This window comes from Anabrus simplex, chromosome 13 (assembly GCF_040414725.1).
Source record: "Anabrus simplex isolate iqAnaSimp1 chromosome 13, ASM4041472v1, whole genome shotgun sequence".
Taxonomy (NCBI): domain Eukaryota; kingdom Metazoa; phylum Arthropoda; class Insecta; order Orthoptera; family Tettigoniidae; genus Anabrus; species Anabrus simplex.
The window spans coordinates 96,823,918-96,843,690 of record NC_090277.1 but is presented as its reverse complement, the minus strand read 5'-3'; the positions used below and the strand labels follow the sequence as shown (position 1 = coordinate 96,843,690).

Here is a 19,773-nt window from a genome sequence, read left to right as displayed (position 1 = left end):
AAATCCTGGCTACGCTACTGCCGTAGACAAGGTCGTTTCTAATTTAACCACGACGTAAACATCATTGTGATTACATCTGCCACAGTGTACAGTTACATACAAATACATAAATCGACGTCTAGAGTGTTAATTGTTACGTCTACTCTTTTGATGATCACTACAACTAAGATTGCTTTCATATTACGCACCATTGTCTGGTTACTTGTGAAGTTTTATTTTATTGTTCTCAATTTATAGGTCGCTTTTATTATCCAGGACTTTTTTATATAGTGTGTCTCTTTTTTTTTTTGCTAGTGGCTTTACGACGCACCGATACAGATAGGTCTTATGGCGACGATGGGATAGGAAAGACCTAGGAGTTGGAAGGAAGCGGCCGTGGCCTTAATTAAGGTACAGCCCTACCATTTGCCTGGTGTGAAAATGGGAAATCACCGAAAACTATCTTCAGGGCTGCCGACAGTGGGATCCGAACCCACCATCTCCCGGATGCAAGCTCACAGCCGCGCGCCCTCTAACCGCACGGCCAACGCGCCCGGTCGTCTCTAACTTAAGAGAGAGTATAAAATGCAGCATTTGACTCTCACTCCCATTCGTATGTCCTCCTGTTAGCTTCGTCCTTTTCTACCCCCGCGGTGTTGCCTATTTCGCGATAATCCAAAGTGATAAATCTAATAAAAATGGTTGCTTAGTCTTGTAGAGAAAATTCTCACCCTTTCTGGTGATGTCAGATGAGTCATAAATGAGCCGAGAAATTAGCCAGCACAGACATCTTCAAGGAACTGGAGAACGACTCAGAAATTCAGTCATTTTCAGTTCAGGTAGATGTAGCTACGGCCAAAAATGTAACGACGAATTTGTCTCGTATACGGAAGAATCGCTCTATCTCGTTACCACTAAAAATCAGAGTAGTATCCACTCCGGTATATTTAGTTTTCCTCTATGGGACCGAGGCGTGGACTCTTTGTGCTACAGATCTCAAGAAAATCGATTATTTTGAAATGTGGTGTTACGCATACACACTGGACAGCATTTTGCAGCAATGATTCCATTATAAACCAACTTAACTTCAGAATCAGATTATCATCAATATGTAAACAGAATTTTACAATTCTTTGGACACGCAATGCGGCGTGTGAATGACAGCATAGAAAAACTGTTCGGTTTTTTTGTTTTTGTTTTTTTGTTTTGAAATGTTGCCGGCAAGAGAAATTGTGAACGAACATTGTCAAGAGTGTAACTGGATTGAACATCTTTGGCGTAGCACGTTCGGCAAAGGACCTCAAGAGATTGAGACAATTGGCAAATAGTATCCTCGGAGATCACGATCCTCAGAATTGAGGAACCGATCAGAGAGAGAGATAATACGATGCCTGCTTTGACAAGTTATTTTGGCGCGAATCTATATTTTTGCAATAGATAAAAAAAAGCTCAATACAGACGTTGTTGATGATGATGCTTCTTGTTTAAAGGGGCCTAACATCTGGGTCAGGGCCTCTCACGGTGCAAAAGACGACTTCGCTTGGTTGACCAGAGTGTAGACCCCCCCACTCCTCGATTTGGAGCAATAGTGCTGTCTCTCTCTTTCCCCACGCCTGTCTCGCACGCTCCCCCTGTCTCCCTTTTCCTCACTTGCTGCGTAGCGCTCCAAATCCGAGCTTAGCCGAGTAGCCCAGAGATGAAGGGTTGGTCCGAGCCGTGCCGAGCGGGAGCGATGCACAGTGCACGGAGCTCTTGCGCCTCGATTTGCACACGTGAGATTTTGGGCGTTTGAGAGGCCCTGATCTAGGTCATCAGCCCCTAATGGTACGAAATCAGACGAAATATAAGGACAATTTAAAAGTTCAAAAGTCATCCACTAACCACAATTCAAAACGATGATGAAGAATGAGTGGATGAATATGAATTTAAAATAATCAGCGGATCCGACCCACAGAAACTATCATAAACAATAGTATTACTGACCAAGGGACTGCTTCGAAAGCGCAATCGTGAATCGATTATGCTTGTTGTCTAAAGGGGTCCAAAATCCAGGTCAACGGCCCCTCATAATGGTACTTATCGCTAGTAAAGTAGAACCGTGGTATTTCTCATGTTGCGCTACTAAGACTCACGGTGTTCCACACATTATGGTACTACTCACAAGTATTGTAGGACGCACAGTTAACGCACACCTATGGTGTTTCTCACATAATGGTGCCATTCATACGCAACGCAAACCCATGGTGTTCCTCACCTAGGTGTACTAAACGCGGGCGCCGGTATTCCCGTGGTGTTCCTCACATTGCTACTAATCACAGGCAACGTAAGCTCGTGGTGTTCCGCATATACAGTAGTGGTACTAATCACGGGTATTGTAAACACATAGTGACCCACTCACTACTGCTGCTAATCACAGACCTATTATGCACCTAACACAGTGGTACTACAAGGCTGGTTTCCCCCGCGTGATGGTACTATTCACAAGTAGTTTCATGATTCTAATTCAATCATCCCTTGGTCGCTCCTTTTAGACGCCTCTTACGGCAGGCAAGGGATACGGTGGGTGTATTCTTCGTCGACGTCTCCTACCCACAGGGGGTTGTGTGTTTGGTCCGCAAGAGTTATTTTATTTCGCTCAAATCCGCCGGCGAGCCGGTTAGGACCCCCCTATCCACCACCTGGGACGCGCCACATGGTTGTATCACCTCTCCCCACTGCTACGCCAGCATAGTAGGTTCGTGGGCTAAAAACAGATCAACATTTTTTTAAATTGCCTGATGTTGATATAAAATACCCTTTTTCCCTGGACGGTGAGTTTTACATAAAAAGTACGTTTAAAAAAAACTTTAAAATTGTGGCACGGTAACAGAAAAATTACCCTCGTAAAATAGTGCCAACGTTTACCGACAACTGAAGTTAGATTTGTGATATTCACAAAGAGATTGCATAATAAATTCAATTTCCTTTTTCCAGACTGTATTTTGTGGATTTTTTGTGTGTATTTACTGAAGTTGTTTAGTTACTTTTGACCACTGTAATTGGATATTTTGTGTTTTTCCAGAGATTTTGAGAGCCTGAACAAGGACGACATCTTCCGTAACAATGAGTTGGCGTTCCGAACAGCTGAACAGTGCCTGGGGATCCCAGCTCTGCTCGATGCTGAAGATATGGTGGAGTACGAGGTACCCGACCGTCTGTCTATCCTCACGTACCTGTCACAATTCTACCAGGCCTTCGGTGGCTCCCAGCAAGGTCAGTATTGTTAAATCTTTGTAGTTCAACAAACATGGGATTTGGGCAAGGTACCGTCTTAGTAAGGCAGTAATTGCTCCGATTTACAAGTAAAGGAATAGGAGGGATTCCAAAAACTATGGCCAACTGTTTGCAGGAATTTTGTAAAATAGGATGAGATTTGTTAGTCTATAATAAAAATGGTAGTTGAAGTGTTGCGATCTATAAATATGAGATACTTCCACGCACCCTATGAAGTTCAAATTTGATGCCAAAGAACCTGATATCACTCAAAATGCCTACAAAAATCGGAAATTCACAAAAATCCGTTAGGAGTCCGAGTTACGGTCCTTCGAATTTGGGACTTAGGAGGAAAAGAACATAAATGTAAGGATTTTTCACCTAGTCGATTTTTTTTCAAAGCGTCGACCTAAGGTTTTCGTGGGCTTAGAAGTTTCTTGAAATTCCAAATTAGTTTTAACAGCAAACTTCAAAAAATGTTGCGGAAAATTTTCGAGATATTATTAAGGCCGTATTGGAAGTCTCAGTCTAGCGATGAACAAGGTGAATCGTATAGAACCATCCCGACAAAATGAGCTATAATATAAAATACACCTTAGAGACAGTAATGCAATTTGCACAACACTTACGTAAGACTTCGTTACATTTATTGGAATCGAAGCAGGTATTGAAATTGTGCGCCGTTTTCATCAATGGATGCTGCTATTCGTCATTGCTTATTCCCAGTGACTCGCCGCAGTGTTTCTTCGGTGATTTTCCTGATTTCAGCCGAAATGCTGCTCTGAAAGTGTTACAATATAGGGGGTTTGTTTTGCACACACCCTGTCCTTCAGTAAATACAGTCGAACCTCCATGACTTGAATTTTCAATATCTTGAAGTAACTTAAATTTCCCGAAGCAAACATTTCCTCCCTAGTAGCAAAGAATACTCTGTAACTCGAATTTTGTGCAGCATTAACTGTGCAATACGGCAGTTGTGGTTTGTGAGTAACAGTTAACAAGTAGAGAAAGGGTTACAGTGATGCTGGAAGCTAATATGACGGGAAGCGAAAAACTAAAACTTCTAGTGATCGGAAAATCGGCGAAGCCTCGCTCTTTATCGGGTGTGAATTAATTACCGGTCACGTACGAAAGCAACCCCCTAAGTCGCGGATGACAATCTCGGCTGAGTGGTATTGACGAGAAGTTTCAACGTGAAGGGAGGAACAGTTAACAATAACACACAAAGAGACTAACGGATTTTTCCAAAGGTGTTAAAAGAGGTATGTTTTTTGTTTCACTACTGTATCCTGTCTTCTAAAAAGTTATTATAATGAGTGACGCCGTAAAATAGAGTTAGTTTGTATGTTTTTAAGTATTGTATTTATGTATTCAGTAGCCTATAAACCCGCAGATACATATGATTCAATTATGTGCTAGTTCCGAGTTGATTCGAGGTATCGATGTTCCACTGTATTACAGAAAGAAATCCGTGTTGCTGAGGTCGGGAGGATCTTGGGGGCCATACACAACCCGTTTGAGATGGCGCGGTTGGATTATATACAGACTACAGTATAAGCCATTCGACTCAGCAAGCGCACTTAATTATGACATATCACTATGTTAATTAAGCCCGAAAAAATGGGCTGTAATATAAAACATACCGTGGGCCTATAGATGAAATGAAATGGCGTATGGCTTTTAGTGCCGGGAGTGTCCGAAGATATGTTCGGCTCGCCAGGTGCAGGTCTTTTGATTTGACTCCCGTAGGCGACCTGCGCGTCGTGATGAGGATGAAATGATGATGAGGACGACACATACACCCAGCCCCCGTGCGAGCGAAATTAACCAGTGATGGTCAAACTTCCCGACTGCTGGGAATCGAACCCGGGACCCCTGTGACCAGCACAGCATGCTAACCATTTAGCCATGGAGCCTGACGGCCTATAGATAGTTTTGATGATGATAATAATACATTTTAATTCAGTTAATTCCAAAGCATCCTTATATCTAAAAGCAGTATATATTCTTGTTTACTTTGACGGTCCCCAACATTTCTGCCCGTCGTATTCCATTCTCACGAACCGGCAAAGTTAAAAACCACTTGATTAGGGAAACTGTGGCGGAGGAGGTATACGGCCCTTCCCCTTTCGAATATATCTTGTAAACGCGACTAGCTTCCCTGGGATGGGTGGACGGGCGGTGTGACAAACGAATACAGGGAAGTCCGGTCCGGAACTTTCTCTGACACAGTTGCAGTTTCTCGTTCGCTCGCTCCAGCACATTTAGTATTCTGGCGCAGAGTCGATGACCTGCCTCGGGAACTCGTTTCCTTCATTGCCTCTCTGAGAGCATATTACATGATTATGATGTAAGCTTCTTAGCCAATTAATTGCCCGTTTCGCAACGTTGTACTTCCACTATTGTCTTCACTGCAGAGTAACGTAATCCTCTGCCTGCTTGAAGAAACTTAGTAGGCCTTGCATCTGTGGCTGGGGTTTCGTATATAAACACGCAGCATCCCCAAGGCGTCCTCAATTCGACCCCAATTTTTACGCCCAACGGGTTCAAGTTACTGACCTTATGAGTGGTTCAAAGTAACGTACTTAGTCTTGGCTGAGGTCGGTTGTGAGATAAGCTAAAAAAAAAAAAAAAAAAAAAAAATCCGCTGAGTTTTCGTAACTCCGCAACGTCGCGCGAAGAAAAACACGATTGATTCTAATCGACGCTCACGGGCGACCTGCGTGTCTGGATGCGGGATGATGCGATACGTAGCATAATCCTGTCGAATAACACCGAGTTTGACCAAGGCTTAACGTCTCCATCCGACGGACGAAGGTTGTTACAGTAAGGCTCAGTGTATAAGATTCCAGCGAGATATAGTAGATAATTTTAGATTCAGGTGGTCAAATGACTATATCGCTATTGACCTATCTAAGATCTTTGACAGGGTACATCATGGAGGTTTGTCGAACATGAGGACATAAGCCAAAAATATAAATGACAAAAATGACTGAATGAGGTGACTAAATTTCTAGAACTCAGAAATTAACAGGGGAGTTCCACAGGGCTATATAATTCGACCTTTGATTTCTTATGTATATAAGTTATATGAGTAAATAACTGGAATTGCAGATTAGAATTTTTGCAGAAGATGTTTCAATGTATGGAGTAGTAAATACGTTATAGGATAGTGAGACACAGCAAAACAGATCTCGACAGTGTTGTGAGATGGACAGGAGACAATGGTATGATGGTAAACGGGGTTAAAAGTCAGATTGTAAGTTTCACTAAGAGGAAAAGGTCTCTCAGTTTTAATTACTGTGTTTATGGGGTGAAATTTCCTCAGGCTAAGTAAGTGTAAGTAACTAGGTGATAATATGAGGAAAGATCTTCATTGAGGAAATCGCATAAACAGGATTATAAATAAAGGTATGGGACCTGTACCAGCATTACTTATCCGAAGGAAAGCAGCACGATTTGTTCTGGCTGATTTCCGACAAAATAGTAGTGTTACGAAAATGTTGCTGGGAGGACTTGGGAGAAAGGAGACGAGATGCTCGACTAAGTGGTATGTTCCGAGCTGTCAGTGGAAAGATGGCGTGGAATGACATTAGTAGATGAATAAGCTTGAGCGGAGATTTTAAAAGTAATAAAGATCACAGTATGAAGATAAAGTTGGAATTCAAATTGGGGAAGTTGTTAATTTATATGAAGAGGAATTAGGAATTGCAATAATTTATCGTGTGGCCTCCGTGACTCAGGCGGCAACCTCTCACCGCAGGATTCCGTGGTTCAAATCCCGGTCAGTCCATGTGAGATTTGTACTAGACAAAGCGGAAGGTTTTCCTGCGGGTACTCCCGTTTTTCCTTGTCATCTTTCACTCCAGCAACACTGTCCATTTTCATTGATTATTGCCCCAGTGGAGTGCGTCAGGCTTCGACGCAGGCACAATTCCTATCCTCGCCCCCAGACGAGTGATTCATACATTCATTCCATTCCTGACCCGGTCGAATGATTGGAAACAGGCTGTGGATTTTCATTTTCAGTAATTCATCGTGAATAATGTTGTATAAATTTTGGGAAGTAGTTCGGAATCATTTAAGAAAAGGCTAGCTAAATAATTGATAGGGAATCTTTCACCTGGGCGACAGCCCTGAATGAAGATCGTTGATTGATTGATTGATTGATTGATTGACTTCGGGCGGTCAGACAGGAGAGATGCTATTTGCCTTACTTTGGACCGACACAGATAAGTGTTATGGGGACGATGGGATAGGGAAGGCCTAGTAGTGGGAAGTAAGCGGCTGTGGCCTTAATTAAGGTACAGCCCCAGAATTTGCCTGGTGTGAAAATGGGAAACCACGGAAAACCATCTTCAGGGCTGCCGACAGTGGGATTCGAACCCACTATCTCCCGGATGCAAGCTCATAGCTGCGCACTCCTAACTGCACGGTCAACTTGCCCGGTACAGGAGAGATGAGGGCGAGAAAACTGTCACAAGTAAGTGGAAGCAACACCACTCAGAGACTCCTGTACGTTCCCACTGAGCAGAGGAAGCTGACATCAAGGTTGGAGATCAGAGGTCTTGGTTCAAATTCCGGTTACAGCATGACCTTGTTACACAACGTAACTAAGTTACAGATGACTTGCGTGGTTAACCTGTCACATCCTACTTTCTATGAGCTTATCCCACTTACCGCGAACCAACTGCTAGCTCTACATAGCCTCATTTCCTCAATCATTTACTACTTTGATTTATGCCTTCCTGGCCATGAGTTATAGACATACAAGCAATAAAGGCCGTTGCGCGGTTCTAGGAATTACTGTTCTTTTAACTCTCTTTCTTCACCTTATCCCAGTTGTTGTGGAGGGTTAACACCGGAATTAATTTTTTGTGGCTCCCAAGCGACATGGGCGTAGCGGGAAACGATTTTGTTGCCAAGGAGATGGTCACATTGCGCCCGTTGCCCTACACAGTTCCAGCCAGTGAGACATTCGGTAATGTTCCATTGGGAGTTGGAGTGGCGGGCCACTCCTCTTTCCAATAAGCTGAGAACGAAAGGGAAGAACGAAGGTTCGGGTGTTTCGGAGAGAAGCAGTGGTATTATGTTCTGGTATAGCAACGCACTACTACTACTACTACTACTACTACTACTACTCAGAGGTGCCAACTTCGGGGGTGCTACGGTGCTCGAGCAGCCCCCCCACCCCATTTTTTGTGGAGATGCCCTAGTACCCTCCACAAAGAGAGAGAAGAAAGATTAAAAAAAGGGGTAATAAACAGAAGGAAAGAAAAAAAGAGGGATTTCTTTCTTAGTTCTTAATAGCAGTACCAAGGTACTTTTGTCCCTACATTACCAGCTGGGGTGGGGGAGGGGAGGGCTGAGGAGCTCACTAAGAAACTTTTGTTTGCTTTATTCTCAATCTCATTTTTGCAATTTGCTTTACGTCACACCGACACAGATAATAATATAATATGTTTTGTTTATTCTGGCATGTACTTCTTTTCTTACACTTAAGCAGTCTTAACCTAGAACACTGTTAATAATAACTGCTGATGACAATAATATGAAAACAATATTAACAATAATAACAGTAATAGTATTAATACCGGGAGAGTTGGCCGTGCGGTTAGGGGCGCGCGACTGTGAGCTTGCATCCGGGATATAGTGAGTTCGAATCCCACTGTCGGCAACCCTGAAGATCGTTTTCCGTTTTTCCCATTTTCACACCAGGCAAATTAAGACGACGGCCGCTTCCTTCCAACTCCTAGGCCTTTCCTATCCCATCGTCGCCACAAGATTTATCTGTGTCGGTGCGACGTAAAACCACTAGCAAAAAATTGTATTAATAAAAAGTAATCACACGTATAAAACAAATCATGTCATCTATAGGCCTATAATACACATCGTACGTAAGCGTATATTAAAATATATGATTAATGAGTACTATAAATACTACTTCAGAGAAAGTTTCGAAAATAGATAAATTTCTACAATATACCGAGATATCGCCGTCGATTGAGAGGTGACGAGAATAATTAGTAAGAAGAAAAAAGATCTGTGAAAGGAAGAGGGAAATAATGATGAAGAGGAAGTAGGAGGAGGTGTTTTCAGGTCAAAACTTGATGATTGATGCATGTTTGTGTACCTACTGTTTCGATACTGGCATGTTTGAAAGCTAAGGTGCTGGACATGCTTCTGACGTCCACTGGTAAGAGATTCCATAGTCGGGCTGCGGTAACGGTGAATTATTTCGGGTAGATTGTTGTTCTGTGTACTGCCTGCAGGTTAAAGATAACAAACGGACGGCCGCTCGCTGCATGTTCCTGAGCGCTACCCGTCGAATACTCCCCCTTGCGTTAGTAACCCTCGTTTTGGAACGCTCAGTAGTAGGCTGGTATTTGCTACAGTTGCTTTCAACATATTGACACTGGCTGGTGTGTTCAGTAACAACGAATACACAGGCATAATTTTAATCTGTACAGAATCTGGTCGGAGTGCAGCCGAAGCTCGTGGACGGTACGCGCAAGAGTTTCGAAATAGCCGCATGCCTTCTATACACGTATTTCGCAGAATAGAGTTTGGACATTTTGGTAGAGTGGAATGTCTGTACGTGCATAAATTGAGTTATTGGACTTTATTTTCTGCTTATTTGGCGTATTCACAAATGCATCCTTTTACAGAACGTGTATGACTGCTATTTGTTTCACATCCGAAATACAGCACGTTGTAGCGCTCCTTTGTAAACCAGTGGTTAGGCAACTCATTCATCATTAGTGCACGCCGGACGCTTGCAACTAGAAAGTACGGGGCTGGAGAGCCAACTGGTATAAATGGGGCAGTCAAAAGAAAATAGAACATCCGCTACAACGTGACCATGGAATGGTTTTATTCAAAATGAATTACCAAAAGCGTTAATAGATTTATCCCACTGGGAGACGAGACAATGAGTTCCAATTTTGTAGAAAGAGGTAGGTCACTGACGGATCCACAACCGCATCCACTCTTGCATTTCCTCTTCCCAATGAAACCAACGTCCACGAATGTCTTTCTTCAGGTCGCCAAAAATGTGAAAATCACACAAGGTTAAAGATCAAGGCTGTACGGAGGATGTTGAAGTTTTCTCTTATCCAAATCGGTAACGTTCGCCAGATTGCAAGTATTGCAAGTATTATCATGCGACAGCATTCCAGGGCATTTTGACTTTGTGGCGCCTAGAAGTTTCTGGAAAGTGTCTTCATAGCGCTGCGTCACCGGAAAACGAACCACACTTCTCTGCTCTTCTTTGCTTGCCTCCATTTCTACAGTTAGACGAACACACTAGACCAGCCGCGCACAAACAAATACATGACATAACCCAACAACTGCGCGCACCTGTGAGTTGCGGCTATGCAGTTCTGCTAAAACAGCGATAGCAGTATCAATACGTAAGAACATTGGTGCCAACTTTCGCGCGGAATGTGCGTTACAGCGGGTTTCGGTTTTCATTTGACTGCCTCTTATCTATAAGAAAACATGAAGGTCCACTAATAATGTCCTGTAGGATCCCACTAGTAATCATTACAGTATCAAATAACGCTTCACCCACTCTAATTCTCCGAGTTCTATTTTCTGGAAATTTAGCCATCCATTCAACCACTCGCTTGTCTAGCCCAAAAGCCCTCATTTTCGTCTGTAATCTCCCGTTCCTATCCAGTAAACCAAGCGTAGCTTCATTGGCCGTGCTGATATTTCATGCTAGGCCTCACACCGCGACGACACACCAAGTAAATGAGAGCACACAAAGTGGATCCTGTAGATTGCAATCGTGAGTTACAAAGAACAGCGGGAGGCAGAAAATACAGGAAGTATAGAGCTTACTGAGATGAAAATAGCATGCATCTAAAGTAATAATGATCATAACTCCACAGTCGTTGTGGGGAAGATATTTCAATATGCCATACTTTCTTTACGCTGTGAAAGTTTCGCAAAGACAAGACAATGGGCCTTACCATCCCTCATGTGTGAACTGGATGAGGTAATCCTCATTCATTACTCAACCAGAACATCATTGTGATTAGCCAATCATCTCCCCAACACTTTTATATTGTGTGTGCTCACTGGCTCGTAGTTGTGTCATTCAGTTCTCACTAACAGTCCCTCGTCGTAAATTGAAGACGTGATCGTTGGTAAGTAAGCGCCCAGTTTAAGTAATCTGCTCCTATTTTGATTTTTCTAAGTTCTGTTTAATTAATTTAATTATTTACATCGGTAGAGCCAACTGTGGGTTTCGAATACACGAACTACGTGCCATCCGTTGTTTTCAGCCTTACTCCTTTCTTCTTTACATGTTCGTCATAGCTTTTTTCACTCTCAGACTTCTACTGTGTCCTTCTTCCACCTCGAGATGTTCCTCCCTCAATTCCGCACCTTTCTTTCGAAAAACAAATCTGTCTAGAATCTCGGGTGGTTTTATACCACCTTCGCGTAGATATCGGTTTACCTCTGGGAGTCATTGGGGATGAATTTTCCATTTCTCCTGTGGCACGAGTATTTGAAGAGCTAGTCTCACTGGGTTCACCCTCTTCAGATGTCCCCGCAAATGGCCAATCTCCTCTTTCTCATTTTGGTGATGAACTTTTCGATCCTGGCATATAATGTCTTGTTTGACCTCCTGTGAAAGGTAAATTTTTCCGACACCTTCCTGAGTTCCAAGATCTTGTGAGGAACTTTCTTTCCTTTATTCTCATTCTCAGGATCTTCTATCTTGGCCAGTGTCTCCGCACCGTAGAGGGAGGCATTGTGGTCAAACTAATGTCCGGTAGTCTCTCTGTTTTGCCTGTAAGGTTACGAATCTGGCCGTTGGGCCTCACCCCACTGATGAACATCATCGGGCAGACTACAGTAGAGGCATTCTGGTCGATCTATGTACAGTAATTTCTGTTGTGGGTTCGGATCCCACTGGTATCCGGCTGGCCATTTTTGTTCTGTACTTAACATCTCTTCAACACGTACTACATGCACGTAACACGACCTAATACGTTGAAAGTCTGTTTCGATTACAACGCGGTCGTGAAAATTCAATATTCATTTATCTAAATGAATTCATTTATTTATTTACTGCGCACTACAGGATTTATAATTCCAATTATTGTAGCATTGTTTACATGTATTTATTTTTCAATGCTTCAAATCACTCTAATAACGCAACATCTAAACTATTCTAATATTATATTTACAGTGAGAAAGAAACAGTCCGACTGATTGGCTGAGTTGTCAGCGTTGAGACCTTCGGTTCAGAGGGTCCCGGGTTCGATTCCCGGCCGGGTTGGGGATTTTAATCGCCTCTGATTAGTTCTTCTGGCCCGGGGACTGGTTGTTTGTGTTTGTCGCTATACTTTCCTCTTCATATTCAGACAACACACCACACTGCCAAGCACCACAGGAACACGAAATAGTGATTACATCCCTCCATATACGGTTAGCGCAGGGAAGGGCGTCCGGCCGTAAAACAGGGCCAAATGCACATGTACGACAGAGTTCGCACCCACGACCCCACATGTGTGGGAAACGCGGTAGAAAAAGAAGTAGAAGAAGTGAGAAAGAAACAATATTTCATATCTGATCTAATTTCATCTTTACAAGAAAGTTAAGGCCGTTAGGCCTTCTCTTTCACTAAACCAATTATTAGGGAGATCGATCTAGCCGCTGGGCCTCACCCAATTGATGACAATCTTTACACAACTCACCATTTTGGGAAAACGTAAGTCGGATGATAGAAGCCCGCCTGGTTCAATCTCGGGTCAGTCATAACCTGGTCTTAGCAGCTCACTGGATACAGGGAGCCCTCTTTCCATCATTCCGGTATCAGTGGGAGGATCCCTTTGCTAGCAAGTTGGGGTCGAAACAGTTATTATTTTATTATTATTTTTCACAACGCTGTGCGCTAATAAGGAGCGTGATTGAACTCAGCAGATGAATTTGCTCACCAACGTTCTAAAGCTAGCCCTGTCACAAATAATTTCACCTGTTACACTGAATTCTCGGAGGTCTTTTTCGATTTTTATTATACAGTTATTCTTCACTTTTAGTAATAATAATGGCGTATGGCCTCCGGAGAGGCCTGGTGCAGGTCTTTTTCTTTCACTTTTAGTGAGGAGGCGTAAGTAAATATCTTTCTAGCAAGTCTTTCATTGTCCATTTTTTGAATTTGGCCATACAATTTCAGTCGTCTTTTCCTAATTGTGTCTGACATTTCCTCAGAATGTTGATATCATTCAGAAGACATCCTTTTCATCCACACTCCTTCCTTGCATACTGGCCTAAAGATTTTCCCAACGCTTTTCCTTTCGTATTTTTCTAAAGTGTTAGTACCGAGCGAATTGGCCGTGCGGTTAGGGGCGCGCAGCTGCGAGATTGCATTCGGGAGATAGCGAATTCGAACCCCACTGTCGGCAGCCCTGAATATGGTTTTCTGTGGTATTCCATTTTCGCATGGGAAATGCTGGGGCTGTACCGTAATTAAGGACGCGGCCGCTTCCTTCCCACTCTTAACCTTTTCCTATCTCATCGTCGCTGTAAGATCGATCTGTAACTTGTAAAAAAACAGCACTGTTTTATATATATATATATATATATATATATATATATATATATATATATATATATATATATATATTTGCTATTTGCTTTACGTCGCACCGACACAGATAGGTCTTATGGCGACGATGGGATAGTAAAGGCCTAGGAATGGGAAGGAAGGAGCCGTGGCCTTAATTAAGGTACAGCCCCAGCATTTGCCTAGTGATAGGGAATCTGCCACCTGGGCGACAGCCCTAAATGCTGATCAGTGATTGATTGATTGATTGATTGATTGAAACGTTCGGCTATGTTCGGGATGACCTACCTGTTCAAGAAAGCTGATGAAATATCTCAAGAACAACCCACGATAACTGATTCACATCTGCACGAGTGTTTGGGTGTAGGTGCAAGGGACTTTTCCCTAAAATGCTTAGGGTTCTTACTAACCTGGCGAGTGTCTTAAAAATGTATTTATTAAAACTATTCTATTTCATGCTGCTCACAATATTAAAAAGACTGATAATTTAAAATCACTTCACTCAATACACAAGCTACAGATGTTGATCCTCCCAATGTAAGCCCCAGTTAATTACGAAAACACAGACAAAGGTTATCATCAGACAAGCATGTTCACCCATACAAGAAGTACAGGAGACTGATGACCATGATATCTCAAGTCCCTTACATTGAAAGAGTAACATCTTTCCGCTCCAGAGGTGCCCGTGTCCACTGGAAGCTAAATTTGAAGGTCATTACATTGCGTTAGTTCCTGACAGGAAGGCTACTGTTATTAGGTTTATGACGTATCGTGTCCACGATGTTCACAGGAAGGAAGTAAGTATCTGTGTAACTATGTGGTCAAACTGTACGTAGTTAGTTGTAGGGTGAAGCCCATCAGATCCGGTGCTGTGTGTTGAGGTACGCTCCAGCTTTATAACAAAGTTTGCTGATCAAAACATTGGTTAGAGATAACTCCTTTACATTCAGGTAGAATTGGACACGGCGTCCCAGAACTGTTGTTAATTTTCTGAAGTTATACTCTCATGTACTCTACTTGCGTGGCATAGACTCTTTGTTGATATCTTGCAGGGGCTTCAGGGGAGAACAGAATTAGACATAATATATTTTTCTTCCTTTTGTCCGACTTGTTGGCTGAATGGTCAGCGTACTGCCCTTCTGTTCAGAGTGTCCCGGGTTCGACTCCCGGTCGAGTCGGAGATTTTAATCGCTTCTGATTAATTCTTCTGGCTCGGGGATGGGATGTTTGTGTATGCCCCAACACTCCCCTATTCATATTCAGACAATACACTACACTACCCACCACCACCAAACACGCAATAGTGATTTCATGCCTCCACATAGGGTTGGCGTCAGGAAGGGCATTCGGCCATAAAACAGAGTTAAATCCACATGTGGGAAAAGCGGTAGAAAAAGAAGATACTTTTCTTCCTTTGTCACACTAGAGCTCGTTACAAAATGACTATTAAATATACACACAGTTATTACAATATTTTCATTTTCTCCATTTTGTGTGTACCTATATTGTACGAAATTTATTTTTTCTGTTGTTCAGTTTTGATGAAATTGGCGTCAGTTTGTGCTTCGTGATTCACATTTCAATATTATGGAAGTCTCTCGATAATTTACGCCTTGTGAATTCGTATGCTAATGAAACAGGTGCAGTTTTTATTCTTTCTGTGTACGACAAACACTATGTTACCTACTAGTTTTCAAATTTCTTGTGATATCTTACAAAAAAAAAAAAAAGGAAAGGCGGAATACAGGTCTCCGGAAACATGGTGGTGATCGTTTTAAGAGGAAGTACAACTGGGCAACTGTCCTCTATTAACACTAATTAGAGAAGGAAATATGGAAAGGAGCCAACATTTCGAAAAATGAAGGTATCGGCCAAGGAAAGACAAGAGCCACGAAGGGCGCAAAAATGAAAGACTCCCTAGGCCTCGTACGTAATACTGTCAGGGTAGGAAAAGAAACAAGAGTTGACCAAGGGAGTCCGGATAGGATAGATAAAAGTGAGGAGCCTGACACAAGTGAGTGGAATCAATGCCAGGACTCAGCTAAGAGCGCCGTGGTCGCCAATCCACTCTCGAAAGATAAGAGCCGCTGAGGTCTCTTTTAGTTGCCTCTTACGACAGACAGGGGATGACGCGGGTGTTATTCTACTTCTGGAAACATAGTATTTCATCATCTCCTCTTGTCCAGTTCATTCTAGGTTGGGGCTGTTATGGTTCTTCTCCACTTTTCTCGGGCGTTCCACCACTCTCTTCCTCCACTACGGTCCATTCCTTGTTGCATTTTTGAATCTGTTTTTCACTAAATCCAACCGTTCTGGTTTTTGGTCTTACTCGACCTTTCTTCCCCTTCAGGGCAGTTCGAAACTTCGTTTTATCATCCTTTCACTGTTCATCCGTCGACAGAATGTAAGACAAGAAAGTATAATAGTAGTGCTAGTGACTTTGCTCTCGCGACTCCAGAAATTAGGCTACATCCAAAATTTAGTCGAGATGGTGGTTCATTTGTAAATAAAACAGTGTACACAATTGACAGCATCTCGAGTGTGCGTCTTTGTATTCGCATACGCATAAGGTTCTGGTACAAAGGTAGTGGGTTAAGTCCCATCTGAAGTTGGTGTTATTTGATGATGATTCAATGTAACAAGCCCATGTTATTGGCTGTTGTTTCGTTGAAGATCTGTTGCGGGACCCCGACGACTCTTCAAATATGGACAATAGATAGTATGTTAAACAATTATTATTATTATTATTATTATTATTATTATTATTATTATTAGCGAGAATGAGCTAAGGGGCTTGCTAAAAATACATAATATTGCAGGTCGCTGAATCAGACAGACTTTTGTCCAAACTAGAACCTGGGGTATGGAACACGTCATTCTGCATCTTTATTGAAGGAGCGATAGAAGTTGTATGTTAACGTCATTTATTTTTCATTTCGATAGTAAATTGATCAATATGGGCACGAATCATCATCATCATCGCTCGTTTACTATTATGTTTGTTATCGTGATGAGTGAACAGGCAATTTTTAGCAATTTTTTTCTTTGCAAAACTCTCCTTCGAGAGAAACCTCTGAGGGTGAACCCAGGGTAAAGGGTAAAGGGAAAGCTAAGCCCCGGGTCCACCGCCCAGAGGTTTTTTCACACACACATTCACACAGGCCAGTGAAGAAGGTTATACAACGGCGATTTCCATGAAAGATACATGGCCGCTATATCCGACACGGAAATCTAGAGACTCGAACCTCAGAAGTTCTCCCCTCCCAGTCGTATAACCAACACCTAAACCGCTCGGCCAAAGCAGCTAGGCGATGGGGCAGGCGATTTACCTGGTACTTACATACAACCTGCGTCACTTCATAGAAGCGCTACAAGAGGGCAGGCTATGTATTTCTCCGCATAGCAGTTAGTTCCGAAGTGTGGTACATTTTGTAAGTCTTATTCCCTTATTAATTCTTTAACGAGAAGGCTAATACTGCAGAATTATATACACGTAACATATATTTAGTGGTAACGATCTCTTTATAAATTAAAAATTCGGACCATGTTGTCATGAAATCTACGTTATGCGCTTTTAATTTATTATTATTTAATCTGTTCACCCTCCAGGGTTGGTTTTCCCCCCGGACTCGGCGAGAGATTCCACCTGGAGCGTGTAGTGGTGGTGATTAGTGTTAGTACTTCCTCTTAAACCAATTCCTCGAGGCAGTATTATTGAACCTTTGTTTTCTTATATATATAAATTATATGAGTAAAGAATTAGAATCAGGCTTTTTGCGGATGATGTTGGTTGTGAGGAACTGCAAAATGACCTCGATAATGTTGTAAGATGGACAGCAGGCAATGGTATGATGATAAACGGGGTTAAAAGTCAGGTTGTGAGTTTCATAAATACGAAAAGTCCTCTCAGTTTTAATTATTGCGTTGATGGGGTGAAAGTTCCTTATGGGGATCACTGTAAGTACCTAGGTGTTAATATAAGGGAAGATCTTCAATGGGGTAATAACATAAATGGGATTATACATAAAGGGTACAGATCTCTGCACATGGTTATGAGGGTGTTTAGGGGTTGTAGTAAAGATGTAAAGGAGAGGCCATACAAGTCTCTGGTAAGACCCCAACTAAAGTATGGTTCCAGTGTAGGGGACCCTCACCAGGATTACTTGATTCAAGAACGGGAAAAAATTCAAAGAAAAGGAGCTCGATTTGTTCTGGGTGATTTCCGACAACAGAGTAGCGTTACAAAAATGTTGCAAGATTTGGGCTGGGAAGACTTGGGACAAAGGAGACGAGCTGCTCGACTTAGTGGTATGTTCCGGGATGGCGTGGAATGACAGTTAGTAGAGGAATACGTTTGAGTGGTGTCTTTAAAAGTAGGACAGGTCACAATATGAAGATAAAGTTGGAATTCACGAGGAAAGAAACATTCCTTTATAGGAAGAGGAGTTAGGAACTGGAGTAACTTACCAAGGGAGATGTTCAATAAAATTCCAATTTCTTTGCAATAATTTAAGAAAAGGCTGGGAAAACAGATAGGGAATCTGCCACCTGGGCGACTACCCTAAATGCATATTAGTAGTGATTTGATTAATATATTTGATTAGATATACGTATATAGAAGTGTAGATCCTACCTAAGACAGACACTGGATCTCTAGCCATACGCTAAATAAATAAATAAATAAATAAATGTAGATCCGTTTGGTGTGTCCAATACGAGAAGTAGAAGAGGTGCAAAGGAAAGCAGCACGATTTGTTGTGTGTGAGTTCCGACGAAAGATTAGTGTCATGAAAATGTTTCGAACTTCGGAATAGGAGACGAGCTGCTCGACTAAGCGCGATGTTCCGCGCTCTCAGTGGAGAAATGTCTGTCTCCATGGCTAAATGGTTAGTGTGATGGCCTTTGGTCACATTAGTCCCAGGTTCGATTCCTGGCAGGGTCGGGAATTTTAACCATTCCGCTGACACGAGGGCTGGGTATATGTGTCGTCTTCATCATTATTTCATTCTCATCACGACGCATAGGTCGCCTACTGGTGTCAAATCACCAAGATCTGCTTCTGGCGACCCGAACTTGTCCTCAGACACTCCCGGCACTAAAAGCCATACACGTAAAGCCACTAGCGAAAAAAAAAAAAGAAAAAAAAAGCCATACGCTATTTCAGTGATTCAGTGGAGAAATTCATGGAATGACATTAGTAGACAAATACGCTTGAGTGGAGCTTTTACAGGTAGGAAAGATCATAAATTGAAGATAAAGTTGGTATTCAAGAGGACACATTGTGGTAGATATAAATGCATAGGAAGAGAAATGAGGGAATGCTGTAGAATAGATTATCATTTCCAAGTTCTTTTAAATCAATTTTTTTTGTTAGGGGCTTTACGTCGCACCGACACAGATAGGTCTTATGGCGACGATGGGACAGGAAAGGCCTAGGTGATGATGATGCTTGTTGTTTAAAGGCCGAGGTCATCGGCCCCTAATGGTACGAAATGAAATAACAAAAAAATTCATCCACTGACTAAAATAAAATAAAAAATGTCATGAAGAATGAATGGATGGGCATGAACCCTACAAAAACAAACAAACATAAACAGTGGATCAGACTCAAACAGAAGGGAATTAATTAGAGTATTACTGACAAAGGGACCATGATGCTTGATGTCTGAAGGGGTGCTAAATTCACGTCTAAGGCCCCACAGAATGGTACATGTCGCGAGTAAAGTAGAATCATGGTAGGTATTTGTCATTTTGGGGTACTGATCAAAAGTAGCGAAGACTCACGGTGGTCCACACAAGATGGTACTACTCACAAGTATTGCAATTCGTACAGGGAACGCAGACCTATGGTGTTTCTCACACAATGGCGCCACTCATAGCCAACGCAAACCGATAAGGTCCCCCACCTAGGTGTACTAATCACGGGCGCCGGTATTCCCGTGGTGTTCCTCACATAGTGG

At 42.4% G+C, this 19,773-nt stretch overlaps 1 protein-coding gene across 2 annotated transcripts in view; it reads left to right on the top strand.

Moving 5' to 3' along the window:
- Nucleotides 1-19,773, top strand: part of MICAL-like (protein) — a 376,633-nt gene that overhangs the window by 287,067 nt on the left and 69,793 nt on the right. For both annotated transcript variants that reach the window (XM_067157278.2, XM_067157279.2), the window contains exon 3: nucleotides 3,041-3,231. In XM_067157278.2, coding sequence (XP_067013379.2) covers nucleotides 3,041-3,231 — 191 coding nt within the window. The remainder of the gene's footprint in view (nucleotides 1-3,040; nucleotides 3,232-19,773) is intronic.